Source organism: Pelobates fuscus, chromosome 5 (assembly GCF_036172605.1).
Source record: "Pelobates fuscus isolate aPelFus1 chromosome 5, aPelFus1.pri, whole genome shotgun sequence".
Lineage (NCBI taxonomy): Eukaryota > Metazoa > Chordata > Amphibia > Anura > Pelobatidae > Pelobates > Pelobates fuscus.
This window is the reverse complement of record NC_086321.1, coordinates 213828963-213841902: the sequence shown is the minus strand read 5'-3', so window position 1 is coordinate 213841902 and position 12940 is coordinate 213828963. Positions and strand designations below refer to the sequence as shown.

At 37.8% G+C, this 12940-nt stretch overlaps 1 protein-coding gene across 2 annotated transcripts in view; it reads left to right on the top strand.

Annotated features, from left to right (window-relative positions):
• Positions 1 to 12940, top strand: part of CEP78 (centrosomal protein 78) — a 60756-nt gene that overhangs the window by 23812 nt on the left and 24004 nt on the right. The window contains exons 9-12 of one of the 2 annotated variants that reach the window (XM_063455020.1): positions 8822 to 8930; positions 10955 to 10972; positions 12605 to 12731; positions 12855 to 12894. In XM_063455020.1, the coding sequence (XP_063311090.1) occupies positions 8822 to 8930; positions 10955 to 10972; positions 12605 to 12731; positions 12855 to 12894 (294 nt within the window). The remainder of the gene's footprint in view (positions 1 to 8821; positions 8931 to 10954; positions 10973 to 12604; positions 12732 to 12854; positions 12895 to 12940) is intronic. The other variant, XM_063455021.1, reaches the window with a different exon arrangement.

Below are 12940 nucleotides of genomic sequence, written 5' to 3'. Positions count from 1 at the left end.
GCGAGCTTTCTGGCACTCAAGCTCTGCCCCAGGTCGCAAGCTGGTGACCTCAGGGTAGGAAGAGGCCTGGGATTGGAGTCCTCACCTCCCAGGACTTCCACAGCAGCAGCCTGCAGTGCCAGGTAGGCTTCAAATACACTGCAGCTAGTGAGTGATGTGGTAACTTGTCTTCCTTGCATGATAATTTATCTTCCTTTCAGGACCTCCTTAAACAAAGAAACAGGTCTAGGTAGGAGGGCTAAGAATATTTCCTTCCCTCCCACAATTGCTAAAGGAAGTGATGCATGAACAGGATGTGATGTAAAACACATAATCTCAACTAAGGGTATATAACATAAGGCCAGGCAGGAAACCAGTCTGTTGCTTCCTTTTCTTCCTTGGTGGATGTGATGTCGAACTTGCAGCAGTGAGCCATTACTAGATGTGAAGGCCTAACCGTGGGTGAGATCAAACATGTGGGGAAGGGGATTACTATATAGATAGATAGATTTAAAAAGGGTTGTTGCTCCGTGGGTCTGGGCTGTGTGTTTGTGATACATTAATAGTATTCCGTTGTTGCCTTCTAAATAAATACCTTTTAATGTAGACGGACCTTGTGTAAAATATATATATATATATATATATTAATTTGGTGATACACCACAAGTGAGAGTGATCTTTTGTGTGTGTGCCTGCTGTTGTGAGCTTGTCTGCAGTGAGCATGTATGTGTGTGTCAGTGAGCATGTCTGTAGTAAGCATGAATGTGTGTCGGTGAGCAGGCCTGTAGTAAGCATGCATGTGTGTTAGTGAGCATGTCAGTAGGGAGCATGTATGTGTGTCAGTGAGCATGTCTGTAGTGAGCATGTATGGGTGTTTTAGTGAGCTTGTCTGCAGTGAGCATGTATGTGTGTCACTGAGCATGTCTGTAGTAAGCATATATGTGTGTCAGTGAGCACATCTGTAGTAAGCATGTATGTGTATCCGTGAGCTTGTCTGCAGTAAGCATGCATCTGTGTGTCGGTGAGCTTGTCTGTAGTAAGCATCTTTGTGTATACCAGTGAGTTTGTATGTACTAAGCTTGTGTGTACCTGTAAGCTTGTCTGTTTTTATCAATGATCTTGTGCGTGTTAGTGAGATTGCCTGTGTACCAGTGAACCTGTGTCCTTTTTGGCAATGAGATTGTCTGTGCCAGCATGTGAGTGTGCTTATTTTTACTAATATTTATAGTTAAAAAAAGGAAGAAAGGTGGAGAAAGGTTAGTGATTAACCGGCGGGAGTGGGATCCTGAGGGTGGGGGGGACCTAAAGACCCTATAGTGCCAGGAAAACAAGTTTGTTTTCCTGGCACTATAGTGGTCCTTTAAGACTAAAACTGATACCATATGTGCTCTTTTCATAGTTTCACTATTCTAAATCTGTCATAAGTTCACAGAACAGGCAAGCTGGTGAATTGAATTTTTGGAAAAATTATATTGGTAACTTGTTCTGTGGGGATTAGTGAATTCAGTGCCAAGTTTCTTACTGTAGGGCATATGGTTTTCTTTGTACTATAAAAGGGAAGAAGCATGTTGAGCAGGAATTTGACAGGATTGCATGGTAAACTATTGTACCTTTGCTAATGTATCATATGTGTATCGCTTACACAATAAACCTACTGCAGTCCTCTGAATACATTTTAAAGGATCACTATAGTCAAGATATAAAAGCAAGAAAAACAGGTCCCGTAGTCTTTCTTGCTTTTATATGAACTTCCCGTTTAAAAAAAAATCCAAGTCTTTTTTATCATTAAAACTTACCTCAGTTCCAGCGCCTAGATCAAAATGACAAAGTAGCAGGGCTCAATCAGACGCTTCATAGCAATCTGGTGCGCATGCGCATCTTCGAGCTGCACCAATCGCGTTCTTCATAGAGCGGCATTGAATTCCGTCCCATAAATGAACTTAGCGCTCTACCACACATGTGCGCGGTATGCACGTTCGCAAGCTGAGCTGACTGACAACTTAGATTGCTGTCTATGCCTGCCCCCCTTCTACGACAACCCTCCAACCCAAAGTTAGTATACAAACACTGTAAATAGAGAAATCTCTCTCTCTCTCACTCTCTCTCTCTTTTAATCTATCTATCTATATATATATATATATATATATATATATATATATATATATATATATATAGTGTTTGTATAAAAACACACAAGGTTTAAATAAATATTGTTAAACATACACACACTATCTATCTATCTCTTTCTCACTCTCTCACACTCACTCTAAATTTTTAAAATAAGTGTACTTACTGTTTGAAGTCAGGAGATCTCTGCATCCTCCTGCCTTCTGCCTTCAGCCTGTCATCTTATCTCCCACACTGATTGCTGACAGGCTCCGAGTCACTACAGGACATAGGAGGCGTGTTCACAATGCCTCCTATCTCCTGTCTGCTGCTAGTACGTTTGATGTCTTCACACAAGCGTGAAGATGTCAAACGTGATGAATGGGAATTAGGCATTCATGAACTCGGAAGTCCCTCTTTTGGCTGTCTGAGTGACTGCCACTGGAGGTGTTCCTAGGTTCTAATGTAAACACTGTATTTTCTGAGAAAATACAGTGTTTAGATGAGAGAGGCTGCAGGGAGCTATAGTTCTCACCTGAACAACTTCATTAAGGCGAAGTTGTTCAGGTGACTATAGTGTCCCTTTAACCCCTTAAGGACACATGACATGTGTGACATGTCATGATTCCCTTTTATTTCAGAAGTTTGGTCCTGAAGGGGTTAATATGTAAAGCATTATTATATTGTTTGTTGTTTATTTTATAGTCACATTACTTCATTTATTTTGTTAGAGATTGTTGCAGAACATCCTAATTGAGCTTTATTTATCACATTACTGCAGAATAATCGGATAATCAGTGGCTTTTTTTAGTGTGCGTGAGTTTTTTTTTGTTTTTTAATCCCTTTTTAAATAATAATTTAAAAAAAAAAAGCTTTTACTTTGGGACCTATCCATCTTTTTTTCTTTAGATTAATTTTACTGTAGTGCATTCCATTTACGCATATATAAGCATTTGAGCTTCCCCTCCCCCCCTCCTTTTTCTGATGTTGTTACACCAACTAAATCAAGCTTTTCTGAGACCATCTCTCTTCATTTAAATTTAAACTCTTTATCTGTTTTTCTTTCTTTTTCATTAGACCTCTCTCTTATCTTTGTCTTGCTTTGTGTGTTTAGATATATTTTTTTCTCATCTGATCTATGTCTCTCTTTCCTGTTTTTTCTCTTTTGTAATATTGTCTGTTTCTCTCTCTTTTTTTTTTTTTTTTTCTCTCCTTCGGTTATTCCTGTATCTATCACCACTTAATCTTTGTTTCTCTATTATCATTATCATTATTATTCCCAGTTAAATCACCTACACCTTTCATGAGACCATCTCTTACCTACACATTATGTCAAGTGCCTGTAGAATCAGGATTCTCATGTGCAAACCCCCCTGCCCCATATTTCTGTTTGAATCTTTGATTATAGTGAAGGTATACAGTTGTGTTTAAATATAATTGTAATAATAGTTTAAATAGGGTATCCCCCTGTGGCGGGATTAGGGGCATGAATAGAGGTCGGATTATTGTTAGGATTAAGGGTAGGGTTTAAGGGTTCAATTAGTGGCAGGATTAGACGAACAGGTATACATGTGGGTTGTCTTAATAGAGACCAGCAGCCGATTACAAATATATGGAGTTTGCAGTTGTGGGGCACACATGGTCTGTGAATTTGCCAAAAATAAACATGTGGAAAGAAAACACTCAAAAAAGTAAACTACATTATTTGATATAGGTTTATGATAACTTTTTTAAACGAACAGTTTCAAAATGCTCTTAGTTATATAGTCTAGGGCCATGGTACCCAACACGGTCCTCAAGTACCCCCTAAGAGTCCCGGATCTAGGGATTACCCAGTTGTGTCTAAGGTGAAAAATAAAAAAACCACTTTAGGCACAACAGGGTGAACCCTAAGTCCTGGATGGTAGGGGATACTTGAGTACTGGGCAGCCTGCCCAGATATTACAATTTTTGTAGTAGTCAAAGAATTGAAAATGCTACACAAAAGTATATATTTGTTGAAAGTACATCCCCTAGACCAGGGGTTCAATAACAATAACACACTCTGCCGTTGGGGAGGAAGGACAACACACTTCTCTCCCTGTAATGCATACTGCCACTGAGGAGAGGGACCGACTGTCACTCCTAACATCTCCATCTGGGGTTGGAGATCTGGGCAGGCTGCCCAGTCCTCAAGTATCCCCTACCATCTAGAATTACCCTGTTGTGTCTAAAGTGTTTTTTTTTTCTACCTTCTATTATATTAGTTCATCATATTATTATATAGAACATTTTATTCTTTTTCTCTTTATCCTTCTCTCTTCTCTCTCCTTCCTTTTCTCCTCTCCTTCTTGATACATAAACTTGAACGTTACAAAGTACACTAATTCATGGCGTTGAAAGTACTAGCATACGTAGCATCTAATCTGTCCAAATCTTGCAGGTGTTAGTACAAAACACAATACTACAATAAGAACATAAAAAAAAGATACAAATTTCTCTTGATCGAAGGAAGCTGAGAGGAGAGGGGGGGATGACAATGTGCCTTCTCTAGACTTTCCTTAGATTTATGTGTTCTTACATTATACAGTGTTTATTAAACTTATAATGGTTTTTAGGATGAATCAATATCTGTTTTTTGTTATTAAATGTCAGAATATATTTTTCTATATTTATTCGATGGTTTAGTTGATGCCTAATCAGGCAGTCTGGTATGAACAAACTTTTCCAGTTCCAGCTATGATTAGCTTAACAGCTGTCAACACATGGAGTAACAAGATCAAATCTTTTTTTTTAATATTGGGTATGTTAATATGTAATAGCATCAGTTCTGGTTTTAGGAGCATTGTGCTCTTCAGGATTTGTTTATTTTCTTTTCCCCCCATGTCGTGCCATAATACTTTAATGGTCGGCACTCCCACCATATATGTAAGAAATCTGCCTCTCTTGTCCCGCATCTCCAACATTCAGAAGGATGAGTATGGAATAATGTGACAAACTCCCCTTTTCAAGTGAGTTGCCACAAGTTCCCAGAGGAGTCTGCTTGTCAGCCTCCTGCCCACAGACTATGGACCTTGTAAAATGTGATATAAAAGTCTCTGTTCGTATATTTGGACTATATGGTTCGGGAAACGAACAGCCGCACGAACCGGAGACCACCCTGGAGCTTGTTAAGCCTAATTGCTACTTTGTAACTATTTCCATCTAAGTGTTCGTCTGGGTAGCCGCAATTCCTATGGACGACCACGAGGTGGCGGCCATCTTGTTCGAATGAACACAGGCAGCGGTGTTTGGTCGTCGAGTTCATAGAACTGTTTTCGGATACTGAAACTCCCGAACACCGCTGGACTTCCATGATCGCCTGCGTTCGGTTCGACAACACTTAGAAAGACACTGTTAAGTAGAAACATTCCCACGAACAAGCTCCAGGGTAAAACTATTGACTATCTTCGGTAGTTTGTTCGTTGTTAAACTACCGAGTTAGACCGACTGCAAGCCCTGATTCTCTGGAACTGTTTTGGGCATAGGACCGTGCAGTCGGTCAAACAAATGACTTCCAGGAAATTCCTGAACCACTTTACTGATCTGGGTGATTTTTGGATATGTTGGTCACCCAGCTCAGGGCTATCAGGAGATGTAACTTTTGTGGGGTGTTTATTTATTTTTAAGGTACTTTTTTTTTACCAGAACAAATTCAATAAGTTGTGGTTGTTCTGGTGACTATAGTGTCCCTTTAACATTAATAAGTTAGTGGAAATATTCTAAATGTGCTTGTTCGTTAGGAAATTGTAACTTTTTTTTTTTTTTTTTTTTTTTTAGATAAGGTCGGACTTTTAAGCAGTCAAAAAAAATCTTTATTCAGAAATCGTGATGTCATTTTAAGGTCATCAAAGGTTCTTATTTTTCCTGCAGAAATTAAATCTGCAACTGTTTTAATACCTTTCTCAGACCAAGAGTATAAATTGATATCTGGCAATAAATCATTTAGTAATTCTATTCTGAGATGGAAGAATTTCTTCCTTCATATCTAGCTTCCGTTTAATTTCATACCAGTTTTTTTTAAATGTGATTTAAAGCAAAGTCTTCATTATAAAAATGCAATTTTCTGATTTCTTGGTTAGATAACCAGAAAATTGCAGAAACATTTTGAAACAAATCTATTCTCTTAATTTCTAGTTTATACCAGCTTTCTTCTTGGGATGATATTTGGAGGGTACATATTGTGTGTATTAAGAGAGTGGCCTGGCCCGGTCTCATCAGGGATGGGATCCCTAGACCTCCATCTTCTATTTTCTTTGACAAACTTTTAGCGCTAATCCTAGATCTTTTCTTTGACCAGATAAACTTTGCGAAGGAAGATTGTGATAGATTAATCCTATTTGTAGGAATATTACTTGGAATTAGAATCAATATATATGTTAGCTTTAAAAAATAAGTCTTGATGGTAATAATCTTACCCCACCATGGAATTTCATTTTTTTGGCCAGATTTTTTACTTTATATTTATTTCTCTTATCAATGGGAGCAAGTTAATTTCCATCCAATTTTGTGTATTTGCTGAAATTTTCAGACCTAGATAAGAAAAATGTTCCATTGCCCAGAGAAATTTGAAGTTGGTTGTAATCTCTGTTTTCATTTGAGCTGTTCAAAAAAAAAAAAAAGGGGCCATTGTCTTAGAGATGTTTCATTTATAATTTGAGAAACGACTATATATCCGTATTACTTTCATTAACTCGTTACTTGAGTTTACAGGGTCCTTCATCACGATGAATACATCATCTACATACAGTTTTATTTTTATCTCCGTATGGTCATTGAAACCTTTTATTTTGTTGTTATTTCTTATCTCCATTGCCAATACTTCGATAGTCATGACGTATAAAAGCGGAGAAAGCAGACAGCCTTGTCTGGTACCATTTTTTGTGTGTAAATTAATTAGAAAGGATACCCTGACCTATTACTTTTCCTGTAGGATTCGAAAATAGAGCCATAATGGCCTGATAGATCCTTCCTGACAAGCCAAAAGCCTTTAGAGTGTTTGAAAATAATTCCCAGCTAACCCTGTCAAATACTTTTCTGGTAAATCACTAACAGATCAATTTGATTGGTCAAATTTTGGTTTAATATTACCAAATAAAACTGATTTTTGCACATGAGCATGTTTTATATCTTATTTTAGGACCCACTGATATTGGGGTAAATTGACACAGCTTAAACATGGTATGACTAAATCCCAATGTTTGTTTGCTGAGGTAGGTGATCTCAAGTAGCCTTGTTAGATTTTATACTCTAATTTTGTGCATGCTTTCTTTTTCTTTGTGTGTATTTTGCAACCACATTTTTAACTAGTTTTAAAACTGGAAAATGTGAGTCCGTTTTTAAATGACATTACTTAAGTGCAAAGCAACACTATTTGTTAGATGTGCAGAATTATGACCATAATAAAAGTAGTGTGGGGTGGAATGAGAGATTGATATCTGCTAAATAGTTTTTGTTTGTTTTTTGGTATATCACTTATTGAGGATTTAAATTAGTCCTTCAGAGAGTTTGACATTCAACTCTATATTAATTTTAGAAGTCCTAAATGGAACCTGCTCAACAAACATAAAAAGTTTAGGCACTGTAACGGCATCATCTCATTGAAGCAGTTATAGTGTCTGATGTTCCTGCTGGCACCATACTTCTATTCAGCGTAAAAACATTTTTAATGTTTAATAAGCACTAAACGATAGTTCCCAACAGCCCATCTCCTCTGTGCTGCTTGGACTAATAAGAAAGCATTCGCCTGAGTAACAATGGGCGACTGTGATTAGCTGAGAGTGCCAGCTTACTGCTTTTAGCCTATCACGGGGCTCACTGCTGTTATAAATTGGTTTGGCCAAAAAGAAGTGTGTAAACTCTACTTATTCCTCCAGTAGGGGGCAGGCTCTAGGTGGCTAGGGAACCTCATTCAGTGTTAATCTGCACTAAATGGTTTAATGTTGAATGAAGGTACAGTGCCAGGGGACTCTTGGCACTAGAATCAATTCAGTGAGATAAAATGCTTATAGTACCTACAGTGTCACTTAACAATGCATTAGTGGATAATAGTGTTTTTAACTAAAATGTCTCCAATTTAGTGCTTTTTCTTTAATTTCCTCCCAGATGTGGATAAACACACAAGAACTGTGACTCTTTTTCTGTTCTTTTTTTATTTTACTCTTTCAGTAACACAGTTTCTGGCAAAGTCCTTATTTGACATGTTTCAAGCACTCCGTTTCAGATATTTCAATATCTTTTTGTTTCTGTTCATCTTTATTACCTTGTAGTTAAAATGGTTTAAATAGTGTCTTCTTTTTTCCCACCTAAATTCTATTTTTCATGGAAATATAAATGTCAGAAATGACTGGCAAATTTAGAGTGGCAAACAGAACAATTTTCAGTGAAAAAAAAGTGGCATTAAACAATACTGAACAAAATGGCATGCATTCTTAAAATGATGGTTGGGGTGCAGAAGAAGCAACTGATGGAGGGGGGAAAAAACAACTAAAATGCTAGTTGATACATTTTGACAAAAACATAGGGTCTTCCCTATAGGCACAATATTAAACATGCTTTGCCTAATTATTTCTGTCCTTTTGTGACTAACATAAGATGGTTATTCTTTCATTATTTATTTATCTTGGAAAGGTGTCCAGTATTTTTTATAAAATTGCATTCTTTCTTGATATTTGTTCAGTTGCAGTAAATTCAACAAATATGTGTTTATATATTTCAGTACAAGTGGTTCAAATCTCCATCTTCAAAGGATGGATCAAAAGTCCTACAGAAATGTAGATCCACTAATGTAAGGCATGGATGGAAAGGAAGAAACACTCTCCGTATTGGTACAGTTGTCTATTTTATTTAGTTTTATTCTTAAAAAAATAAATAAAAAAATGTGGGATTTAAAATGGAATGTCTGTAATAAGTCAATTATCATACTCTTTAAAGAGTGCAATCTCATTCTGAAATATCAAACACTACTTGTACAATTCAGGAGTTGTATTTAATAACCGTTTACTAAACGTAAATAATGGAGCATCTCTTGATCTCATTTAGACGAACACTAGTATCACCATAACAACTTAAAGAGAAACTACAGTGCTAGGAAAACAAGGTTGTTTTTCTAGCACTATAGCTTTCTATTGTGCCCCTCACCCGTGATGCAGAAGCAGTTAAAAACGCTGACTCTGCTCCTCGGTCAACACTGAGATCTCATTAGATCTTTCCTCATAGGAAAACATTGTATAATGCTTTCCTATGGGGTTTTGGGTGATGCTGGATGTCCTTGTGCAAAGCGTGAGAACGTCCATTGTCAGGTGAGCAAAAGTGGCTCAACCGCCTGGAAGTCCCTCTAGTGGCTGTCGAATACTGCAATAATTACAATTGCAGGGCTAAGAGGACCAAGACAGTGCACCCAGACCACTTGACACAGTGTCCCTTTAAGTTCATTTAAGTTATTATGAGGAGTGCCCAGACACTGTCTTACTTAGAGGGGTTAAAGTAAACATCTACTGTAAATTTAAACTAAATCGACCCCAAATACATTGAATGCATCATATGTATCATAGAGATACATGATGTATTTAATTTAAAATACTGAAATTTACTCACCATACCCAATCTTTTTGGGTGTTAGTTTTCATGTAGCACACACCTCTGATCTATCTCTGCTCTATTTTGATTTGCCCTGGGGCAAGCAGGGCAAAGCTCTTCAGTGACGTTGACATGCTGGCCTCGATTGCCATTGTGCAGGCGTCTGAATGGAGTGACATCTGTTACTCCGTTCCTATACTCCCTAGTCCACTATAGCAGTGCTGGTTAGGGAGATTCCATAGCAGCTGAAATTTATGCACTATGGTTGCTATACTTGAGAAAACGGAAGAACCTGCTATTGTTAAAAAAAAAAAATTCTCAAAAACTATACATTTGCTAGCAAAACCGCTAGCACAATGTATACCCAGAAATAGAACTGAAAGCAGCACAGTCATCCCCCCAGAATTATGAGTATTTCATATAGATAGAATCTTTATGAAATACTCCTATTGGCTTTGTTGGAATTTCACTGAAATTCCAATCCAGTCAAGAGATATACATAGACAAAGTAGGGACTACTTTTGTCTCTGTATTTCTCCTCTGCTTGACTCTTCTTGACACAAGACGGAGCCTAAGTCTCCATCTCTGCAGCCGTCACCAGTGACGGCTGCATGGAATTGGCTAGGTATATGGAGGATCCCACATTGTCGCGGGATCCCCCATAGATCTCAATGTGCTGTACTCTCGCACATTAATGAGAGTACAGCAGTGACATCCATGCCGGGAAGGACCAAGATGGCGGTGCCCGTGAAGGACAGGTTCAAGTAAGTAAATTCACCTTTACCTGCCCCCTCCGCCACCAGACCATCAACATCGATGTCACCGCCGGGGGACCTTGCAAATTTGGCAAAGTCCCCAAATGGTGACCATGCCAATTGAAATAAAGCAAAGAAAGGGGAGTGATCTAGAAATTATGAGCTGATATAGAGGGGAAAAAGGGGGGAACTGTACATGAAGGAAGAAGCTAAAATTAGGAAGGTGAGCAAAAGGGTAAATGACAATGAGGCTTTCTTCTAGTCTGTTACTTGATTTCCTGAAGAAGAGTGGACACCATGGCTTAATAACATTCACCATCAGCATGGTACAGACTGTTAGTGTGTAGTTGTTTGCTTGACATGGACTTCACTTGTTCTTTAAAAAAATAAATTTTATGTTTTCTTGGTTTTTGTTAGATGCTCACACTTTGATCAATGGATTGGTGGCTGCATGCAGTTTATTTTTTTTTCTTGTGTGTTGTATTTACATGTTTTGCTTATTTGCATTGTTGCTACAGTTATTTGGCGGTATTCAGGTAAGGAGAATAAGCCATACAGTATATACAAACTTGTTTCATTGAAACCCATCTACATCTGTGTTTTCAGAATTAATTTGTATTTATTAATAAATACATTTTATTTAAAAAAACAAAAAAAAAACATTTTCTTTCAATTAGCTGTGACAAGGATCCATGTGTAATTTTTTTACATAATTTCTTAAAACAATATTTAAAGTGAACCTGTAAAGGAAAAGTGACTTTGCCTAAATCACCACCAAATACATTGAATGCATCATACATCATAGAGATACATGATGTATTTAATGCAAAATAATCAGATTTACCCACCATACCTCGTTTCAACACCACCATTTTCTCATCTTCATGGGTGTTACTCTTAACACCCAAGTAACACCCACCTAGGGTTCGTCGTCCCCCCCGTCTCCAATCTTAATTGATTTTGCGTGCTTGGGAACGCTTTTCTGAGCACGGCAAACATCCCCAGTGACGCCGACACACTGACCTCTTTGCCAGCACGAATGGAGTGATGTTCATCATTCTGTTTCTCTACTCACAAGACAGCATTAGTTGCGCTAGCAAAGGAGTTACCATAGCAATCACAGCACATACCTTGTTGTTTTTATGTACATTTTAAAGGAATTTACAAAGGCACACACTATACAATTACTTGTATGGCTAGTGAGGGGGATATTACTTTTCTCTGTCATGTATTTCAATAAAAAGGTGCTAGGGGTGAGCTAAGAGTTATTGACATGTAGATGTAGGATCTTGTGACCTACCTATGGGTTTGGCTAAATTAGCTCGTCTTCATCCCCTTGTCATAGGACTGCAGATGTTTGTGGATCATATTCCCAATAATACTTTAGGTAGTCATAATCTAATGTTGGTAGTGCATATGTTTATGGAACACATTTTCACTGACGCTTTAGACTGGCTGGCATCATGAGAAATTAAATATAAACAATGTATGAACTTTTACTGCACATGATTAAAAACTAGATTTTTCACGCTGTCCTGGCTTTGTGGGTTACCCATAACAATAGCAATTTATGGCATTGTACATCCCTAGATGACTGAGCATCACAAACATGCTATTCCTGGACTATAGACTGCCTTACCTAACCCTCTTCAGTACTGCTCCTCCCACTCCCACTCTCACCCTCCCTTCACAGTAATGTTTCCAACCCTCTCTCTCACAATTTTAATACCGCCTTCTTTGGCAGTTCTATAGAATTACAGAAAGGAGTGAATAGGTGGTAAAACATAAGCAAATAGGTGTGTAGACCCTGCCTTTAAATTCTCTTCTCCGCTCTCTCTCGGAGCCCCGAAAAATTCTCTCTCGTGACCTGACTGTTTAAGAAACCAAGTACATTATGAGTTTGGTGGCTAATTTGGGCATTTACATTTATACTGGGTCTCTATCAGGAGGATACTGTGGCTCCTTACTAACACTTCATTTAGTACTGCTCTAAATGTCTCAGGAATCGTTCCTTTCACGGCATGCAGTTTGATCTATTAAAGATCAACTTTAAAACCTCATCTGCCTGCTCATGACATGTCCATTTTAAGCTCTGTAACTTTGACTTGCTCCATCTTTATTAATTATATTTTTTTATGATCATTATATGCTTTTAAATCTCTTTGCAGGGCTTTCAACCAAAAAGCATTTAATTTCTACAACAACACTTAAGGAATTATATGATCCAGAACCAAAGCCCCCAGGAGTTAAAGGTTTCCTCCCATGGAGAACTGCAGAGAGAGCAAACAGGCGCAGGTTAAGTATTTGGCTTATTTGTTTCAGTAATGCATGCATACGTGATGTTACAATATATCTTCAAATACTGCTTGCTATGTGATACTATTGTCTAAAACTTCCCGTACATTCTTTCTTCCTTAGAGAAAAATCTCCAGATTGGTCTCCAAGCTCTCCATCACAGGTAAGACATTTCTCACACCAATATAAATGTAATATCTGTCTGCATT